We start from the raw sequence: 20,458 nt of genomic DNA on the forward strand, positions 1-20,458 counted from the left end.
TGTGTGAGGGTGACTCTGTGTGAGGGTGGTTGTGTGTGTGTGAAGGTGGCTTTGAGACAGTGTCTGTGATGACTGTGGTGTGTGTTCATGACCATCAGACAGCTGTGTCACCACTGTGCGTTGCTCCGCCCAGGGGACACTGTTGTCTGAGCCCCTGCTTCAGAGGACAAACTTAGGGCTGAGACAGGGAACGCACTCCTTCTCGCGATCCCCCTGCCAGGACGGGCTGGCGTTGGCAAGATCCTGGCAGGTGAACTGGTTTGTCTGTCTTTGTAGCAAGAAGTCAAGAGCTCCATCAGTTTCTTCATGGCCTACGTGCACACGACTGTCAACGAGATGTCCAAAGTGTACCTGGCCACCGAGAGGCGCTACAACTACACCACACCCAAAACCTTCCTGGAGCAGATCAAACTCTACCAGAGCCTGCTGGCCAGGAAGCGGAGGGAGCTGGTCGCCAAGATCGAGCGGCTGGAGAACGGCCTCATGAAGCTGCAGAGCACAGCTTCCCAGGTGGGCGTGGGCGCTGTGGGCGCTGGGGGGGGTGGGGACCTACACCTGTCATCAGCAGCCCCTCTGTGGGGATGCTGTACCCCTTCTGGGTTTCCATGCAAACAGCTAAAGTATGAAATGAATATGAGTGTCCCACCTTCTAGAAACTTCCTCTCCTGAGTCAAATGGAGAGGGTATACATGCTGTCAGGGACTGAGTTGTGCCCCGACCCCACCCAAAAAATACGTTTTGGAACCCAACCCCTATACCTTGGATATCACCCCATTTGAGAGTAGGATATTCCTTGCTATCTTGGGCAAAATTGGTGTCGGTGTGTTTTAAACCCAGTGACTATATATATATATGTTGTTGTTTTATGTGTCGTGGAGTCAGTTCTGACTCATAGTGACCCTGTACAGGGTTTCTGAGGCTGTAAATCTTTACGGGAGCAGAAAGCCTCATCTTTCTCCCGCAGAGCGGCTGGTAGTTTCGAACTGCTGACCTTCAGGTTCGCAGCCCGATTCGTAACCACTACGGAGCACTGGTTTCATTCTTTGAACTGCGCAGCCTTCCTCACCCTCCTATGAGCTGTTGGTCCCTCATTAACAAATCCTCACCGCCCCCTGGAGGTTCCTCTCTGACCTTTGGAGTTGCTCTTGTCAATTTGACCCCACAGACAGCGTTCTTAAGAGGGCACCACGCTCAAGGCAGGCAGGTTTTACTAGTGAAGCTAATCTATTGTTCAGTTTCAAGAAGACGTCGTGCGATAGTCTTGGTTTAAATTTTAAAGATGCTCTCAGGGCAATAGTTTCAAGGGTTCCAGAAAGCTTAGAGTCCATGAGAATTTGAAATTCTGTTCTGCATTTCCTACCATTTGATCAGAATTCTTGGAATCTTTGAACAAAATGTTCAGTGATGGTAGCTGAGCACTGCTTAGCTTGTCTGGTTTCAGAAAGACAATGAGCCACACATTCCATTTGTTGTGTTGTTGTTGAGTGCCATGGAGTCAGTTCTGATCCATAGCGATCCTGTGTAGGGAGTAGCGGCTGGTGGGTTTGAACCGCCGACCTTGTAGTTCAAATGGCTTTGCAGTCTGGTGCATTAACCCACAGCACCACACACATTTGATAGCCTCCTCCTATTCCTGGCTCTCCTTCCTCTGTTGCTCCAAGTGAATAGAGCCCTATTGTCCCTTAGATGCCTACTTGCAAGAACCCAGGTCCTACACAACTAACTAGGAGGTGTAACAGAAGCATTATTAGGCTAATTAACTGGAAAGTCCTAAGAAATCATGACCCTAAACTTCTAAAACCTAGTGACTTTTGAGATATAAAGAGACCAGAGTAGAAAAGAAAGAATCACAAAAGGAAGAAAGACAGATGCCATTTGGAGACAGCCAAGGAAACCAGGAAGTGACCCAGAACCAACAGAGAGAGAGAGAAAGAGTCTTACCCTAGAGCAGTGTCCTGAATTTGGACTTCTAGCCTCCGAATGCTAGGAGCTCTAGTAGCGTAGTGGTTACGAATCAGGCTGCGAACCTTAAGGTCAGCAGTTCGAAACTACCAGCCATTCCACGGGAGAAAGGCTTTCTGCTCCTGTAAAGATTTACAGCCTCGGAAACCCTGTACAGACAGGGTCGCTATGGGTCGGAATCAACAACACTGCACTGGGAGAAAGTGCATTTTTATTCATGAAAACCACCCCCTTGTGGTGTGTCTCTGATACACTAGCACTAGGGAGCCAAGACCACTGCTTTAGGGTAACAAACGATCCCACACACCTTATAATGTGGAACTGTGCCAGGTGTGTTACCTGGGGCTCATACCCCACCCTGCGTCCTGTCTCCTTTCAGGAAAATAAGTTAATTCTGAAATGCCATTCATCCTGCTGGGACGCTTGGCTTCACAACATACAGATTTCCACGTTTTCTGCCTGGCTTTAAATAGCCTCCCTAATGGAGTCCTCGTACAGCGCAGTAGGAACAGCACTGGACTGCTTGCTAACCACAAGGTCGGCAGTTCAAACCCACCAGCCACTCCTTGGAAACCCTATACAAGGTTGTTGTGAATCAGACCCTTCTCGATGGCACTTAACAACAACGTCATCCCAGCTTCTTTGTCTTTCTCAATGGTGGCTGGCGACTTTGAGGGGGGCCAGTGAGTAGTCACCTCTTCCTGGCCTGAGTTATATGTAAACCTAGACGACAGGTTGGGCACACGTTGACTGGGTTGGACTGAACACAGCTCTGGCAGAGCCCCAGCTGAACCATGTGATGCCCGGAGACTACCGTAGCAAAACCACCACACATGGGGGCGAGGGATGGGGCAAGTTCAAGGGTAGGAATACATTGCACTACTGTTCTAGAGGCTGGAGTGCCGGTCAGCAGGGCCACAATTGGTCCACTCTAGAGCAAGACCCCCCCAGGTCTCCAAGCTTCTCTGGAAGTCACCAGCCCTGGGTGTTTCTCCACGTCCCCTCACCAAGTCTGCTCCTCGCTCTATGGAGTCTCACAGATAACTGCGGCCTTTTACCCAACAGAGGATATGGGCACCCAGCGTGAGCACGTCTCCTGGCGCAGTTTTCCAACAGCGTGTGCTCACTTGGAGTCTCTGTGATCGTGTTGTTCATTCCCGCAGTATTTCAGACTTTTTCATCGTGCTATTGCTGTGAGTGAGTCAGTTCTGACTCATAGCAACCCTGGATAGGGTTTCCAAGGAGCAGCCGATGGGTTCGAACCATCAACTTTGTGCTTAGCAGTCTGCAGCTGACCCTATAGCACCGCACCGGGATTCTAGACCCCAGTAGAGTGTCAACATCATGTGACTCATGTTCTTGGGATGTTCGCTTTACTGTGGTAGTCTACAGCCGAACCCGTGCTCTCAGATGGTCTTCCCAGGGCTGAGTCAGTCCCTCTTCTTGGATGACACCACTCAGAAGGGACTAGGTTTAGGATCCATCTTACTCCTCGTGGACCTTGTTCACTTAACAAAACACAAAACTATTCCCACACAGGCTGAGGAATGGCACGTAGTCTTTCTGCTCCTAACGGGCTGACCTGCCTGAACCACAAGGCCAGACCAGGAAGCCCCACCCCACCCCTTACCTAGGGGAAAATGAAGGAAGGGCTGGCAAACCCAGAGCTAGGAGGAGCCAGGGACTGGCCCTCCCCCATCCTCATCAACTGGCTCCAAAGTGAAGCCTGAAGGCTGAGTCCAGCCCCAGGGGTGGTCCCTGTCTGCTGAATGTGCCCAACTGCTTCCACACACCCTCCTGGAGTACAGGGTGAGTCAAGGGGCAGAGAGGCCGCTATGGCTTGCCACACAGTTGTGGTCAGTTGGTTCTGACTCATGGTGACCCTGTGTGGCCGAGTAGAACAGGCCCACAGGATGTCCTAGGCTGTCGTCTTCATGGTAGCATAGAGGATTGCAAGCTGGGCTGCTAACCACAAGGTCAGTTTGAATCTACCAGCTGTTCCATGGGAGAAAGGTGAGGCTTTCTGTACCCATAAAGCTTTACAACCTCAGAACCCCTCTCCAGGGTTGCTCTGAGTCAGAACCGACCTGACGGCACACCACCACCACCATCTTTACTGGAGCAGATTTCCAACTCTTTCTCCCAAGGGGTGGATTCAAACCACGGACCTTTTGATTAACAGTCGAGTACTTAAGTGTTGCACCACCAAGGCTCCAAACAGGAAATATCATTGAATACTTCCATCACTCCTCCCCTCACCCAGATGGGGACCCCACATGGCGCCACCAGAAAACACCTCACAAGGCCCTTAGCCCCTCCCAGAGTCCCTCAGTTCTGTCTCTGGGTTGCTTTGTCTGTTCTGGACAATTCAGTGGCCAGCTCCTTGAGTGCCAGATAATTTCTTGGAGCCCTGTGTACACAGTCGGTGCCCAATAAATGCGTGCCTCCACTCAACGGGAAAGACTGGAGCTCTACTCTCCCATTTCCACCCCCGTCCCCACCCAGGTGGACGACTTGAAAGCCAAGCTGGCAGTGCAAGAGACGGAGCTCAAGCAGAAAAATGAGAATGCAGACAAGCTGATCCAAGTGGTGGGTGTGGAGACCGAGAAGGTCAGCAAGGAGAAAGCCATCGCGGATGAGGAGGAGATCAAGGTTGAGGTCATCAACAAGGTACTCCTCAGCCAGAGCCACTACCCCAGCTCAGCGAGGTTGCCCTTTAGAGACAGCCCAGACCGACCAGTGGTGGACTTGGGAGACATGCAGGCTCTCAGGCCCAGCCCAGGTCTGCTGAATCAGAACAGCCTTTTATTTGTGGGTTTGTGATGTTCGAGACCCCTGCATTACATGGAGGAGAGCCGCTCTTTCTGGAAGGAGCCTTGGAGACGCACTGATTAAGCAAGGTGGCTAACCGAGAAGTTGGTTTCTCCTGGGGAGAAGGAGGTGGCCATCTGTTTCTGTAACTCTTCACAGTCTGGGAAACCCCACGGGGCAGTGCTACTCTGTCGTGTGGAGATTTGCTGTGCATCAGAATTGGCTTCACAGCACCAAGACCGCCAGTCTTCACAGAAGCAGATCCCTGGGCCCGTTTCCTTGGGATGCCATTGTTGTTGTTGTTAAGTGCCATAGAATCGGTTCCATCTCAGTATAGGGTCTCCAAAGAGCAGCTGGTGGGTTGCAACTGCTGACCTTGTGGTTCATAGTCCAGTGTGGTGACCACCTGAGCACAAACCATTTGCAGCACCTGGTGACCGTCAGGGCTGCCTTGTAGCAATAGGTCCAGTGGTCTGTCTGCATGCTGGGGTCCTCAGACAAAGCTCCCCAGGGACCACCGACCTAGAAGTCCAGGGCCATTCATTGTAAAGACTCCAGCTGGTGTTGGTCTATGGCAGAGCTTGAGGACCAGAGGACAGAAAGGCATGTGAAGGCCCATGTCTCGACTGGTTTGGTTTCTAATCATCCCACCCTGCTCTCCTTCTGTCTCACCATCAGAATGTATGAGCGAATGTATACAAAAAGGAGCAAATGCGTGCATGCGTGCATGGTGAGTGAGTGCATGAGTGAATGAATATGCAAGTATGTGCAGAGATTAACCAATGCATGTGTCCATAATGAACAAATGAATGTATGAGTGGATGCATGCATGCACAAAGGAATGAATGCATAATGCACGGATGAAGGGATGGATGTGTGTACAAATGAATGAATGTGCATGCATGCATAATGAATGAGTGAATTATGAACTGAAGAATGAACGTATGCATGCACGAATGAGTGTATGCCTTCATGAAGGAATGAACAAATCTATGCCTGAATGAATTAACACATGCCTGCATGAGTGAATGAATGAACATTTGTGCATACCTGCATGAATGAACATGTGTGTGCATGAATGAATGAATTTAGGCATGCCTGCATGAATGAATACATGCCTGCATGAATGAGTGACTATGTGTGCACACACTAATGGATTAACATATGCATGCATACATGAACATGTGTGCACACATAAACAAACGTGTATATGCATGAATGAATGGATGAGCACATGTGTGCATACATGAATGAAGGAATGCCTGAAGGAATGGATGAATGAACATGTGTACATGCATGCATGAATGAATCTGTGTGTTGGATGCCTGAATGAATGAAGGCATGCCTGTATGAATGAATGGTTGAATATGTGTGCACACATGAATGAATGAACGTATGCACACATGAATGAATGAAGGCCTGCCTGCAGGTATGAACATGTGCGCATGCATGAATGGATGTGTGTCTGCATGAATGGATGGACACCTGTCTTGTGAATGAATGAACATGCATGCACACATGAGTGAATGGACATATGTGTGCCTGTATGAACAGATGGATGAGGATGGCCTCCTTCTGGTGAGGGAGTGGAACACAAGAAGAGCCACACTCTGGGATGGCCCCTGGGTCCCCTTCAGGGAGGCACTGGTCTTGTATCAGAATCCCAGGTCTGCTGCCCTGAGCTGAGCACTGAGGATGCTGGGCCAGGAGGCGGGGGTTATGCACCAAGGGAAGCCGGGCTGGAGGGGATGAGGCAACTGCCCAGGAGTTCCTGACACACTGGCCCTCGGCGGCTGCCTGAGGGTGGGGTGGTCCCCCCAGGGGAGGAGCCTGGATTGAACCCCCTGCTCCGACCCCACCCCAGAATGTCACTGAGAAGCAGAAAGCCTGCGAGACAGACCTAGCCAAAGCAGAGCCGGCCCTGCTGGCCGCCCAAGAGGCCCTGGACACACTGAACAAGGTAGAGCGGCGAACACCGGGTGGGCAGGGGGCCGAGCTTCACTTTCCATGGGTGGCTCAGGGTCAGACTGCCCCTGAGGCCCCCAGGCCCCCAGACCCATCACTTGTGTTTGCAGAACAACCTGACAGAACTGAAGTCCTTCGGGTCCCCTCCCGACGCTGTGGTCAATGTCACAGCTGCTGTTATGATTCTGACCGCTCCTGGGGGCAAGATTCCCAAGGACAAGAGCTGGAAGGCGGCCAAAATCATGATGGGCAAAGTGGACACCTTCCTGGACTCACTGAAGAAGTTCGACAAGGAGCACATCCCTGAAGCCTGTCTGAAGGCGTTTAAGTACGTCTGGCCGAACATGGTCCCCAGTCCTCCCCGTGGGAACAGGGAGCCCCCATGCTGCCTGGGCCGGGGCAGGGTCTTGGCTAGAAAGCTTATACAATAGGGGGTGGGGAAAGATCAAGTCCCAAATCACTAGGTCAGGAGACAGACTGGAAAGACAAGCAAAATCTCTTTGGTACAGCCTTGAGATCGAATCCTTCTTCCTCAGAAACCTCAACATGGGAACTAGATGAGGCCATGTTAAAGAGAGCCTGCTGATGTAGACGTTAACCCTTGCTGGTGCCTGGTGACCACATAGTATAGAGCAGAGCTTCCCATAGGGCTTCCAGGACTGAAGTCTTCATGGAAACAAGGCCGCCTGTAGTTTCCTCCTGAGCTGCCGCTGTGGGGTTCAAACCACTAACCTTTGAGTTCACAGCTGAGCACTTAAACCACGGCACCACCAGGGTCATCGCTCATTCATTCTCGCTGCCATCGAGTTGATTTTAAGACTGTAAATCTTTGTGGGAGCAGAAAGCCTCAACTTTCGCCCTGGAAGAGGCTAGTGGGCTCAAACCACCAACCTTATGATTAGCAGCCCAGCACTTATCCTGTGGTGGCTCCATCGCCTACCAGGAGCACTGTTGTTATTGTTAAGTGCCATTGAGACAGTCCCAACTAATAGCAATCCTATACAGGATTTCCGAGGCTGGACATCTTTGTGGAAGTAGAAACCTCATCTTTCTCCCTCAGAGTGGCTGGTGGGCTAGAACCACGGACCTTGTGGTTCACAGTCCAGTGCTTAGCCTATGGGCCCACCGTGCTCTTCCACAGAGAGGACAAAAACTACTGGTTTTCTTCCTTGTCCGCGAATCTTGTCCTTAGTCATCGCTTTCCATTCTCCTTCACACCCGACCCGTGTTTGGTGTTTTCTTGTTGCCCTGTTTGTGTTGTTGTTAACTGTTCTTGAGCCAGACCCAGACTCTCAGAGAGAGAGACGCCCGGTCCATCCCCACGCTAGGGTGCAGATTGCAATCTTGTGTGATTCGTACGGTTTTCAATGGTTGCTTTTCAGAAGCAGATCACCAGGCTTTTCTTCCTTGTCCCTCTTAGTCTGAAACTTATTCAGCACCATAGCAACACACAGAGGCGGATCTAAAGTGGGACAGGTGTGGCCTTGGACACTGCCTGTCCAACCTGAGGGAGAGGGCACCACTGAGCAGCTCCCATGAATCACAGCAGTGTCCATCTCGGACTGTGAAAGAGCATTCAAGTTCTAACTGAGTTTTTGTATTTGTGAGCCTCCATGGACCAGGGTGTGGCGCTGTAGGATTAGCACTGGACAGCTAACCACAAAGTCAGCAGTTCAAACCCATCAGCCACTCCTTGGACACACAGGGTTTCTCTGAGACGGAACCAACTCGAGGACACTTGGTAACAACAACAACAATAACAACATGGATTAAGGAAAATCTGAGGGCACAGTGGAGCTGTTAGCACAAAGGTTGGCGGTTTGAACCCAGCAGCCCCCTCCAAGGGAGAAAGATAGAATTATCTTTAAGAGGTACACCTCGGAGGCAGTTCCGCTCTGTTCCGTAGGGTCTCTGTGAGCCGGTTCCAACTCGATGGCAGTGGGTTTTGTTACTGTGGGTCAGGGCGGACGGAGTGACCTTGCCCAGAAGAGAGCAATGAGCCCATGGACCCATTTTCACCCCTGAAAACCAGGAAGTTGCAGGCATTGTCTTCATGTGTTCAGCCAAAGATGGACGAGTTTGACTTGTGGTTTTGAGCTGATGGGGTCCGGTGTCTGGACAGGGGTGTGATTTCAGTGCCTGCCATTTCCCCCCCAGTAGATACACCTGTGGCCACACAAGTCCCCCCCCCCCCACGCCCCCCCTCGCCGACAGACAGGTCGCTAAGACAGCAAACAAGAATTAGAACCAACGGGAACTCAACGCTCCCTTGTCTTTGTTGTTGTATCACTGAGTAGAGTTACCACTGAGGACTGCAGAGTCCTGGCCGAGACTTACCCAGCCCCTTACCTCGCCCCCCCTGCAGACCCTACCAAGGCAACCCCACCTTCGACCCCGAGTTCATCCGCTCCAAGTCCACGGCCGCCGCAGGCCTGTGTTCCTGGTGCATCAACATTGTCCGCTTCTATGAGGTCTACTGTGACGTGACCCCCAAGAGGCAGGCCCTGGAGGAGGCCAACGCGGAGCTGGCTGAGGCTCAGGAGAAGCTCTCCCGGATCAAGAACAAAATCGCCGTAAGTGTGAGGACGCTGACGCTGGAGGGTCCCCAGGGTGGCCGGAGGCCTCTGTGCCCATGTGGTCTGCACTCAGCAGGGGACCTCCCTGCTCTCACCTCCAGGGAAACCCTTAACGCATGAAAACCCACTGCCACCGAGTCAATTCCGACTCCTAGTGACCCTCTAGGACAGAGCAGAGCCACCCCTTAGGGTTTCGGAAACTGCTGATCATTATGGCGGCAAACAGCCTCATCGTTCTCCAATAGGGCGGAAGGTTCGAACCGCTGACCTTGTGGTTAGCAGGCGTGACTCCATTTCAGGGCTTTTCCACTCTGTTACTTTTCCAGGAACTCAATGCCAACCTGAGCAACCTTACATCAGCATTTGAGAAAGCGACAGCTGAAAAAATCAAGTGTCAGCAAGAGGCGGATGCCACCAACAGAGTGATCTCGCTGGCCAACAGGTAGCCCCTCCCCTCCTCGGACCTTCCCCCCCTCGGACCCGCCCCCTCGGACCCTCCCCCCTCGGACCCTCCCCACCTCAGCCCCTCCCCACCTCAGCCCCTCTGTTGAATCACCCGGGAGGGGCACAGGGAGACACTGTGAAGACCCAGGTGAAGATTACAGGGGGCTGCCAACCTTTGGAGGAACTCTGGATGAAGTCCCCTCACCCCCTGGTTCTTGCAGCAACATGGTGGCTTTAGATTGTTGAGCACTGGGCTAGTTTACTGGGGCTACTGGGTGTTTCCAACAATACACGTGTATCGGTTCCTTCCGAGGCTCTCAGGGAGAGTGTGGTCCTGGCCTGTCACCCAGCTTCTGGCAGCTGCCCGCAGCCCTGGGCTTATGGTTGCATCGCTCCAATCTCTGCTTCCATTCCTCCTCTTACAAGAACACTGGAGTCCCTGGGTGGCGCAATTAACACCAGTCTACCCAATGGTGCCTCGGAAAAAAGACCTCGCAATCTGCTTCTGAAAACTCAGCCACTAGAAACCCTGTGGCTGTCTGGACGCCACACTGTTCAGTGGCCACCATGGCTCCCTCCCTCCACTCAAAAGCATTTATTTGCCCAATGGTGTTCAGATAGGGCACTGGGCACACAGGTGAAAAGTCAGAAAGTGTCTGAGTAGGTGAGAAATCAGTACACATGATGTGGGGGGAGGGGATGTAGTGCTCCCAGGGGTCTCCAAAAGCATTTCAGGCAGACCTTGGGGGTACTGTGTCTGGCCCCAGACCACCCTGATAAAGTGAATGTCGCAGTAGAAAGAGTCGCGCACATGCTTTGGTTTGCCGGTGTCTATAAAGGAAGATGTCAGTCGCTGGAGAAGGACCTCATATTTGGTAAGGTGGAGGGTCAGAGAGAAAGAGGAAGACCCCCAACGAGATGGATTGGCCAAGTGGCAGCATCGATGGACTCAAGCGTGGCAACAGTAGTGAGGTTGGCCCAGGATAGGGCGGTGTTTCGTTCTGCTGTGCATAGGGTCGCTATGGGTCAGTACCGACTCCATGGCACCTAACAACAACAACAACATAAAAAAAATGTGGGTGATACACCGCGTGCTTAGAGGAACAAAACCTTGCTTGACCCAGAGGCACACAAAGCACATACTTTTGGGGAGATGCTCGGTGCAGGATCGCCCAGACCTTTAATGTTTAAAGAAGGCATATCTGCAAAGTGCAGTCACGCGGAAGCACACTTAAACAAGTTCGGCCTATCTGTGTTTCTGGCATGTTCCACCCTGGGTGCCCTCGCTGCTGATGAGCCAAGGCAGGATTCAAAACACCAAAGGCCTATCTGTAGACGTCTGTAAGGTTGGAGAGCGCCTTGTTGGTCATTCCACCCAACCTGCTCACTCACTCGAAATCCCCCCCAATTCCCCACATGTACACACACACACCGACCTCGTGCTCTCCTCGCAGGCTGGTGGGGGGATTAGCGTCAGAAAACGTCCGCTGGGCGGAATCCGTGGAGAACTTCAAGACCCAGGGAGTGACCCTGTGTGGGGATGTCCTGCTCATCTCAGCCTTTGTCTCCTATGTCGGTTACTTCACCAAGAAATACCGGAATGAGCTGATGGAGAAATTCTGGGTCCCTTACATAAACAAGCTAACGGTAAGAGCTTGTCACCCCCAATAACCAGGGGAGGTGTTGGGCAGCGTGGCCGCGGCCACGTGACACCACGCTCCATGACTGAGGCTCCGTCCATCTGGGGATCAGGTGGTGGCTGGCCTGTTTGGAGCTGAGCCAACGGTGCCTCCGAAGCTCTGTTTTCCTCACCCTCCTAAGGTAGCATGCTTTCCACCGCAGGTCCCCATCCCTATCACCGAAGGTCTGGACCCCTTGACTCTGCTAACAGATGATGCTGATGTGGCCACCTGGAACAACCAGGGCCTCCCCAGTGACCGCATGTCCACAGAGAACGCCACCATCCTGTGCAACACGGAGCGCTGGCCCCTCATCGTGGACGCCCAGCTGCAGGGGGTCAAATGGATCAAGAATAAGTACGGGGGTGACCTGAAAGCCATCCGCCTGGGACAGAAGAGGTGCGTGGGCCCAGAGAGAAGCCCGTGGGCGGGACGGCCCTCTGCCTTAGGACACGCTTCCAGCGTGTCATATTAATTAAATGGACGGAGGCTCTGTGCACGCTAATGCTTACCAGCCCATGGCCAGGCACTTCTTTTCATACTTGATCTTGGGGAGGATGCCAGGAGTAATAGAATTAAAATGAGCTCTTTTGGGCTTTAGATTTATTTTTCAATTCTACTATAATTTACTCCTTGTCAGACTTTTTACCATATATTTAAAATATATGGAGTAACGTATATGGTTAAAGCAATGTATATATATTTGTTGTTGTTTTTAAGTGTTGTTGAGTCGGCTCTGACTTATAGGGACCCTGTATGGGATTTCTGAGGCTGTACACCGTGGCATGAACGAAAGCCTCTTTCTCCAGCGGAGCAGCTAGTGGGCTCGAACCGTCAACCTTGTGTTTGGCAGTCTGGTGCTTATCACATGCAGCCACCACACTCCATATACATATACATATATGGAGCTCTGGTAACATAGTGGTTACGAATCGGGCTGTGAACCGCAAGGTCAGCGGTTTGAAACTACCAGCTGTTGTTCCACGGGAGAAAGATGAGGCTTTCTGCTCCTGTAAAGATTTACAGCCTTGGAAACCCTGTACAGGGTCGCTATATATTTATGTTGTTGTTGTTGTTAAGTGCCGTCGAGTCGGTTCCGACCCATAGCGACCCTGTACAGGGTTTTCGAGGAGCAGTTGGTGAGCTTGAACGGCTGACCTTGCAGTTCAAACGGCTTTGCAGTCTGGTGCATTAACCCACAGCACCACACCAGGACTCCATATGTATACGGTTCTGACCCATAGAGATCTGTATAAGGTTTCCGAGGAGTGGCTGGTGGATTTGAATTGCTAACCTTGTGGTTCACAGTCCGGTGCTTATCCTATAACACCGCACCACCAAGTATATATTATCATATACTCTGAAACATTTCATGGTAAAACACCATTATCTTTTCATTCCACTTTTTCGTGAACTTGTGAAACCCCCTTTCACGCACACACACATATGTGCCACAGTTACCTGGACGTCATTGAGCAAGCCATTTCGGAAGGAGACGCCTTGCTCATCGAGAACATCGGTGAAACCGTGGACCCAGTGCTGGATCCTCTGCTGGGCCGGAATACCATCAAAAAGGGAAGGTGAGGGGTGGCTTGCACGTCCGCCATGTCTGTCCAGGTCAACATCTCGGGAGGGTTGTGGGGGTTTCCTCTGCTCTTCCGGTGAGTAGGAGGGGTTTCTGGAAAATACTGCTCTGAAGGGACCTCCAGCCTCCCAAGGGCAGACTGGAAACCATGGGGCCCCATCCCACAGAAGAATACCTCTAGATAAAACTGAACCGTCTTGGAGTCAATTCTGACTCACAGCATCCCTATAGGACGACAGAGTATAACTGCCCCATAGTGTGTCCTACAGGGTCTTTATGACTTAGAATTGACTCTTTGACAACATGGTTTCATACAATGCAATGTTGTTATTGTTGATAAGTGCTGTTGAGTTGGTTCTGACTCATAGCGACCCTGGAGGGTTTTCAAGGAGCGACTGGTGGTTTGAACAGCCGATGTTTCGGTTAGCATCCAGTGCTTATCCTGCAGCACTACACCAGGACTCCAGTGGAATATTATGTAGCCATAAAAAAGGATGAAATTGATGGCTGCCACATTGTGGAGTAACCTTGAAAATAGGGTGCTTGGTGGAACAAAGCAGACACAGACGACGTATCAGGATGGCTGCACTGATACGAAATATTCAGAATATTTGGCAAATCCATAGACATAGACGGCAGATTTATTGGGAGTAGTTGGGCTCGGGTGGGGAGTGGAGGAGGGACCAGGGAGTCCCTGCTGAATGGGTACATGGGCATCCCTGGGCCAGGGCTTTCCAGCCTCGGATGTTCATCAGAATCATCCCACGGTGTGGTTCCAGAACATTCTGACATTCAGAATTGATAATTAGGGATTTCTGATATCAGTGGGTTCTAGAAAAGTGTGTCTATACAAGCTCCCAGTGAGTAGAACCTACAGCCAGATTGAGACACCACTTGTACAAACATAAGAACTAGCCTTGAAACAGAAGAGCTAGCATGCCGTCTATAAGGACCTGTGCATCGAACAGAGAGAGGCACAGGCGTCCCTGACGATTACGTGAACGGTGCCGGGGACAGCAGTCTCGGCCGGCCCAGGTGCTTGGCGGCGTGTGCCCTGGTGACCCTCTCCCCCACTTGCCGCCAGGTTCATTAAGATAGGTGACAAGGAGGTGGAGTACCATCCCAAATTCCGCCTGATCCTGCACACCAAGTACTTCAACCCGCACTACAAGCCCGAGATGCAGGCTCAGTGCACGTTGATCAACTTCCTGGTAACCAGGGATGGACTCGAAGACCAGCTCCTGGCCGCTGTGGTGGCCAAAGAGCGGCCAGACCTAGAGCAGCTGAAGGTAAGGGGACCTCATGTTGGCAATGGTGTGTTGGGAGCCGCCAGGGGCATGTGAGGTCCCTTGCCCGGAGCCTCCAAGCAGACGTGTCCCGTCGCTTCTCTCTCAGACCATTTTGGCTTTTCACACCGAACTGTATCTTTATGGCTACGAAGCAAGTCATTCCTTCTCTCCTTGTGGCCCAGCTCCCACATGTAACTCTGAAGGAAACGACCACTTTGTGGAAAGACCAGGAGTGGCAGCAGCTCATCTTTGTTGTTGTTGTCACTGCCAACTCGTGTGCACCGTCCCCATGACACGCTGAGGGTGGGACCCCTGGGACACACAGGGCTTCCACTGATTGGTTTTGGAAGCAGATTGCTGGACCTTCTGGTCAAGTCCCTCTTAGTCTGGAAGGACGGTAGCACATAAGCCTGCACTGACAGGCGGGGAAGCACTGGTCAGGAATTGAACCGGGGTCTCCTGTGTGGAAGGGGAGAGTTCTACCCCTGAACCATGACTGCCCCTGCACAGTTATATGCTCTGAACACTGTACCGTTGCCTGATGGGTGCTTTGTGGCCCCTGTGCACCGGGACTTCCTGTTGCTCTTTCATGGGCTCCAAAGAGTCCAGTCCAGAGCTGTGACATCCCCCCCGGCCCGTATCTTGAGAACCCCAGGGGCAGGGTAGGGCACATCCCATGGCGCCCAGGTTTGGCATCACTTCCCTCTTTCCAAACCCCTGGCTTGGACCAGGTGTGCATGCGCCCCTGATGGAGAAACCCCCAGCACCCACTGCCAGGGCTAGAACACAGCCCTGGCTGACTCTGGGCTCTTGGTCTCTGCTACCTCCACAGGCAAACCTCACCAAGTCTCAGAACGAATTTAAGATTGTCCTGAAGGAGCTGGAAGACTCTCTGCTGGCCCGTCTGTCAGCTGCCTCCGGGAACTTCCTGGGAGACACGGCCTTGGTGGAGAACCTGGAGACCACAAAACACACAGCCAGTGAGATCGAGGAAAAGGTCAGGCACGCTGCCCATGGACCGGGAAGGGCTCTGAGGGGGTGGCAAGAAGGGTCACGGACCCCCTGCCAGCAGTCTGGCTTAGGTCTTCGGACCGTGGGACCCCAGACACTACCCACCCAAGCTCCCTTGGTTTGTTTTAAGGTCCAAGAGGCGAAAATCACAGAAGTTAAAATCAACGAGGCTAGAGAAAACTACCGGCCGGCTGCCGAGAGAGCGTCCCTGCTGTACTTCATCCTGAATGACCTCAACAAGATCAACCCCATTTACCAGTTCTCACTCAAGGTACACCTGGTGTCCACGACCGCAGGTCCAGCCTGTGTGGGCAAATAGTTGGGGGAGACAGAGCCAGGGTGACCCCAGACCTGTCCAACTGGTCTTCAGGGTGGTCCCAGCCATTTATTTTCACCCACTGCCACCACCCCGCCCCCAAGGAGCTCTGGTAGCTCTGGTAGTGGTTACAAATCAGGGGCTGCTAACCTCAAGGTCGGCTGTTTGAAACTACCAGCCATTCGTCAGGAGAAAAATGAGGTTTTCTGCTCCCATAAAAATTTACAGCCTCGGAAACCCTGTACAGGGTCACTATGAGTTGGAACCAACTCCATGGTACTTAACAACAACAACAGACATGTCCCACACCCTCCCCTCCAACTGAGACAAAGGGACGAGTCTGCCCGCCCCCAGGCCTTCAACGTGGTGTTTGAGATGGCCATCCAGAAGACGATGCCAGCCGACGAGGTGAAGCAGCGGGTCATGAACCTCACAGACGAGATCACCTACTCGGTCTACATGTACACCGCCCGCGGCCTCTTCGAGCGGGACAAACTCATCTTCCTGGCGCAAGTCACATTTCAGGTGAGCCAGAACTGTAGGCCCAGGGCCGGCTGCGCAGCACGCCCACCACAAGCTGGTGGGCCCTGGGCCCTGTGGTGGTGGTGGTGGTGGTGTGCCGTGGAGTCGGTTCTGACTCATAGTGACCCTGTACAGGGTTTCCGAGGCTGTAAATCTTTACGGGAGCAGAAAGCCTCATCTTTCTCCCGAGGAACAGCTGGTAGTTTCGAACTGCTGATCATAAGGTTCGCAGTCCGATTCGTAACGACGGTGCTGCCAGAGCTCCTTCAGAACAAACTTGGCGGGCACTTAATAACAACAATAAAATCCTCGTTCTTGTGTATTTAGTCCTGCTGAAATATTTGAAGATTGTTGTTGTAGCTGTCACCGTAAACAACCCCTGCATTTGCATTCTACAAAATGTAAGCCTCGGTGTGGCGTTGAACCGCAAGGTCGCCTGTTCAAACTCACTAGCTGCTCCTTGGAAACCCTATATGGGGTCGCTATGAGTCAGAACTGACAGCTCTTAACAAAAAATTAATGAGGTTTCCTTTCTACGTACATCTGAAGATCACAGGTTAGATAAGAGTTTTCCACCTGGGGAAGGTCATTTAGATGTAAATGTTCCTGGGTGCTCCCCCTAGCTTCCTGGGACAGAAAGCAGTGTTTTCAAACCCAAAGAACACCTTGGAAAAAAGCTGCCCGAAGTCTGAGAAAGAGCATTTAGGTACTTGACTGAAGAGACCGCAGTGACGATGGCCCTACCCCCTGCCATCCGACTGGGAAAGAAGGAAGGCTGGACGAGGCTGCCCAACATGGCCCCTTCAAAATGACCAGGACTGTGCCTGCTACAGGGGGCCCTGGTGGCAGAGTGGGTTATGCGCTAGGCTGCTAACTGAAAGGAGCAGTTCAAACCCACCAGTGAGCTCTAAGGTAAAACGATAAGGCTGTCTGCTTCCCTGCAAACTTTTTTTTTTAACTTTTTATTTGGAATTGAGTGAAGGTCAACAGACAGGATCATCAGCTTTACCCTCACCCAATCACACGCTTGGTTTCATCTCACTGATTACACTCCCCTCCCTGCAACAACAGTGATCCTGCTTCCTCCCTGTGGCTTCCCTTTTATGTTGTATAGTTCACAAATGAACAAAGCAAAAGTATTTGATATACACATGCAAAATAATATATATATGCATTTAAATGTCCAAAGGGGACATTCTGCAAGCCAGCCTCTTGCCTGCCGGCACACAGCCGTTCACACAGCCATTCGTAGTCCATGGGCCTGGAGTCCTCAGCCATGCCACCGTCTCTACTGTCTCTCTTGTTCTAGGTAGGATCTCCCCGTCCTCATGCTATTCATTCTTGATGGTCTTAGGCTCCTCTGTTTGTGAAATGAGAAATTAACTCCTCCCCCCTTCTATTTACACATCTTCTACAATTGCAGTTGTGACAATCACTATTAATCCTGTTAACAATTACTCACAACTGAATCATAAAATCCTATCGGCATCATCCCCCACTGCCTTTCACCAGACCCACTGGAAAAGATGACGACAATTCACGAGGATTTTACCTTATCCCCGTCGTTCTGAAAGTAAGCACACTCAAGAAAGCTTGTAAACCAGCCACTTCATGCCTTTATAACCCTCCTTTTTTGATAGCCAGTGTCTATATTGCCCGTCCCTAATTATCACGTCTGGTAAGGTGGAGGGTTAAAGAAGAAAAGGAAGAACCCCCACAGAGATGGGTTGGCAAAGGGGCAACTTCATTGGGCTTAAGCATGGCAACAATTGTGAGGTTGGCCCAGAACTGGGCAGTGTGTCGTTCTGTTGTATGTAGGGTCACTATGAGTCAGTATCGACTCAGTGGCACCTAACAACAACAACAACATGAGCCCAGTGCAAGCTTGTTCTTTGATGTGAAGACTACTTCCATTCCAGTTGGAATTTTGAACACCTGCCTCCGTAAACCGTCATTTCATCAGATTTTAGCAATTTACACTTGCTCACAGTATCAAGAATCTGAATCTTCATCTGGTCGAGTTCTGGTTGGAACGTCATCCAAGCTAGGTCAGATGGGAATTCACAACAGCCTCCCTGCACTTCAGACCAGCTGGCCACTTCACACTCAGCTCTAGCCCCCAGGGGCTAGGTCAGTGCCCATGGGCCTAGGAGTACACTCATCTCCCTAAACTTCAGACCAGCCAGGCCTTCCTCTTCTCTCATCTCAAAGTCAATGGGTGCCAATGGAACATGGCCGAACTCGGCCCATGCCTTCATTGCTGCATATCCCCCACTTCCACTCACAAGTAGACCAGGGTGGGCACCAGTGAGGATACTAGATTGCTCGAGGGTTCCCTTTGAGTTTCAGTCTTACTTAAAAGGGGGGTTTTCCCAATGGGCTGACTTTTCTTGCCTTGATGCCTACAAAGCAAACCGCTTGCTTGATATTCTAACAGCCAGACAGTCCACCTTTTTTCTGCAGGTCTTTCTTTCAGTAAGAGTCTTCTGGTCTCCCAGCAGTTCTGGCTTGGTCTGTTCCCTGCAGATTTACATTTATTGCCTTTTTGGGTTTTTATTGGGTTTTTATTGTTTTTTAGTTTATTCCACTCCTAGGAATAGACACAAATGAATTGAGAACAAGTATTCAAACAAAAACTCATGCACCAACATCCCCAGCAGCTCTGCTCACCATAGCATAGGGCTGGAAACATCCCAAATCAAGAGGTGATGGGCAAACACAACACGGGCCTATCGTCCAAGAATGGAGGGCAGATAGAGCCCTCAGATAAAACACTGCTGGGAGAAAGGAGCCGCCACAGAAGACCACGTGGTTCTGTTACTACGAAATGTGTCCAAGAGGAGAGTCCAGAGACAAAACAGCTTGATGCCGGCTGGGGGCTGTGGGGAGACCACCGGTGGGTACAGGACTTCCCTTCTGTGGTGATGAGAATGTTCTGGAACTCAATGGAGGCAGCGGCTATATAACCTTGTGCACGTACTAAATACCGCTGACCTGCTCACTTTATTTGCTTCATTGCTTTAAAACTTTTTATTGTGAATTGAGTGAAGGTTTACAAAGCAGATGAGCCATTTTACATTCCACAAATCATATACTTTGCTTCGCTATAATTATTTATTTTTACTTTTAATCTCCTACTCTTTTTTTCAAAAGATATTATCATGAGTTTCATATAGCTAAGGCAGGCCTTTTAATGTAAAGGAATTTGTAAATCCTTATTCTCAAATATACATTTGCTACTTTTTTTTTTTTAAATGCTAGTCTTTAAGAAAAGATATGGGGCTTGCTAGTCAATGACACAAAACGAAACGTTTATGAGTTGTCAAATGGAAAGCTATCTGCTCTGTAAACTTTAACGCAATCCAAAGATAAAAGTTTGAAAGATAAGACGATGGAAGTAGGTGGGTTGGTTGAGAAATATCTTCTAAGTTTGGTAATCCTGTGTTAGATCTTATCTTTTTTTTTTTTTTTTTCCTGCTGTTTAGTTTTGCCGTCTTCCTCATCCAAATTATATATGGCTACATTGCTCTCATTTAAATGGTTTAAACGGCCCATTTAACTTAGGCATGTTTTACCCCAATAATTTTTGGTTCAATGACAAGATGAAGACAGAATGGTCTGTGTCAGCCCTAGGAAGCAAGACAAGGAGTCTGGGACTGAGGGAGCCCTCATTTCTAGGGCAATGGGCGCTGTCCCACTCATCCTCCCCATTGCCAGGGCAACAGCCTGAGCATTTGTGCCCCTGATATTCCCACAGGTTCTGTCCATGAAGAAGGAGCTGAACCCAGTGGAGCTAGACTTCCTGCTGCGGTTCCCGTTCAAGGCAGGGGTGGTCTCGCCCGTGGACTTCCTGTTGAACCAGGGGTGGGGCGGCATCAAGGTTGGTATCAGATGTACTTTCTTCCCTTCGCAAAGCCTTTCCTGCTAGCACGGAGGATGTTTACGAGGCCAGATCACCAGGCACCATGGGCCTGTAAAATCCCCACAACCAGGTGGCCAGAGAGAAGGATAGGAAACCAGATGGCCCAGCAGCCATGCCAGAAGCTATTGTCCACCCCACTTGTATATGGCGTTGGTCATGTCCCCTGAAAGACCAGCTCAGGGGACTGCAGCGAGCCTCCTCCCCCACCTCCCAGTTCCAGGAAGGAGTAAAGTCATCCCTTGTACACTCAAGGCCCCTCAAGTCCCAATGTCCCTTTGTCTCCGGTCAAAAAGTCCCTGGTAGGTTCAAACCAGCAACCTTTCCATCAGTAGTGGAGCACTTAGCTGTTGGTGCCACCAGGGTGCCTAGTCCCTGA

General features: G+C 51.0%; 1 protein-coding gene across 1 annotated transcript in view; it reads left to right on the forward strand.

Moving 5' to 3' along the window:
* The window catches only part of DNAH17 (dynein, axonemal, heavy chain 17), a 115,860-nt gene that overhangs the window by 78,759 nt on the left and 16,643 nt on the right, over positions 1-20,458 (forward strand). The window contains exons 56-69 of the mRNA XM_006869533.1: positions 277-510; positions 4,468-4,632; positions 6,638-6,733; positions 6,849-7,066; positions 9,104-9,311; positions 9,641-9,756; positions 11,213-11,405; positions 11,601-11,836; positions 12,895-13,017; positions 14,107-14,311; positions 15,144-15,308; positions 15,453-15,593; positions 15,993-16,163; positions 19,918-20,040. Of these exons, the coding sequence (XP_006869595.1) occupies positions 277-510; positions 4,468-4,632; positions 6,638-6,733; positions 6,849-7,066; positions 9,104-9,311; positions 9,641-9,756; positions 11,213-11,405; positions 11,601-11,836; positions 12,895-13,017; positions 14,107-14,311; positions 15,144-15,308; positions 15,453-15,593; positions 15,993-16,163; positions 19,918-20,040 (2,394 nt within the window). The remainder of the gene's footprint in view (positions 1-276; positions 511-4,467; positions 4,633-6,637; positions 6,734-6,848; positions 7,067-9,103; positions 9,312-9,640; positions 9,757-11,212; positions 11,406-11,600; positions 11,837-12,894; positions 13,018-14,106; positions 14,312-15,143; positions 15,309-15,452; positions 15,594-15,992; positions 16,164-19,917; positions 20,041-20,458) is intronic.

Source organism: Chrysochloris asiatica, unplaced genomic scaffold, assembly GCF_000296735.1.
Source record: "Chrysochloris asiatica unplaced genomic scaffold, ChrAsi1.0 scaffold00132, whole genome shotgun sequence".
NCBI classification, from domain to species: domain Eukaryota; kingdom Metazoa; phylum Chordata; class Mammalia; order Afrosoricida; family Chrysochloridae; genus Chrysochloris; species Chrysochloris asiatica.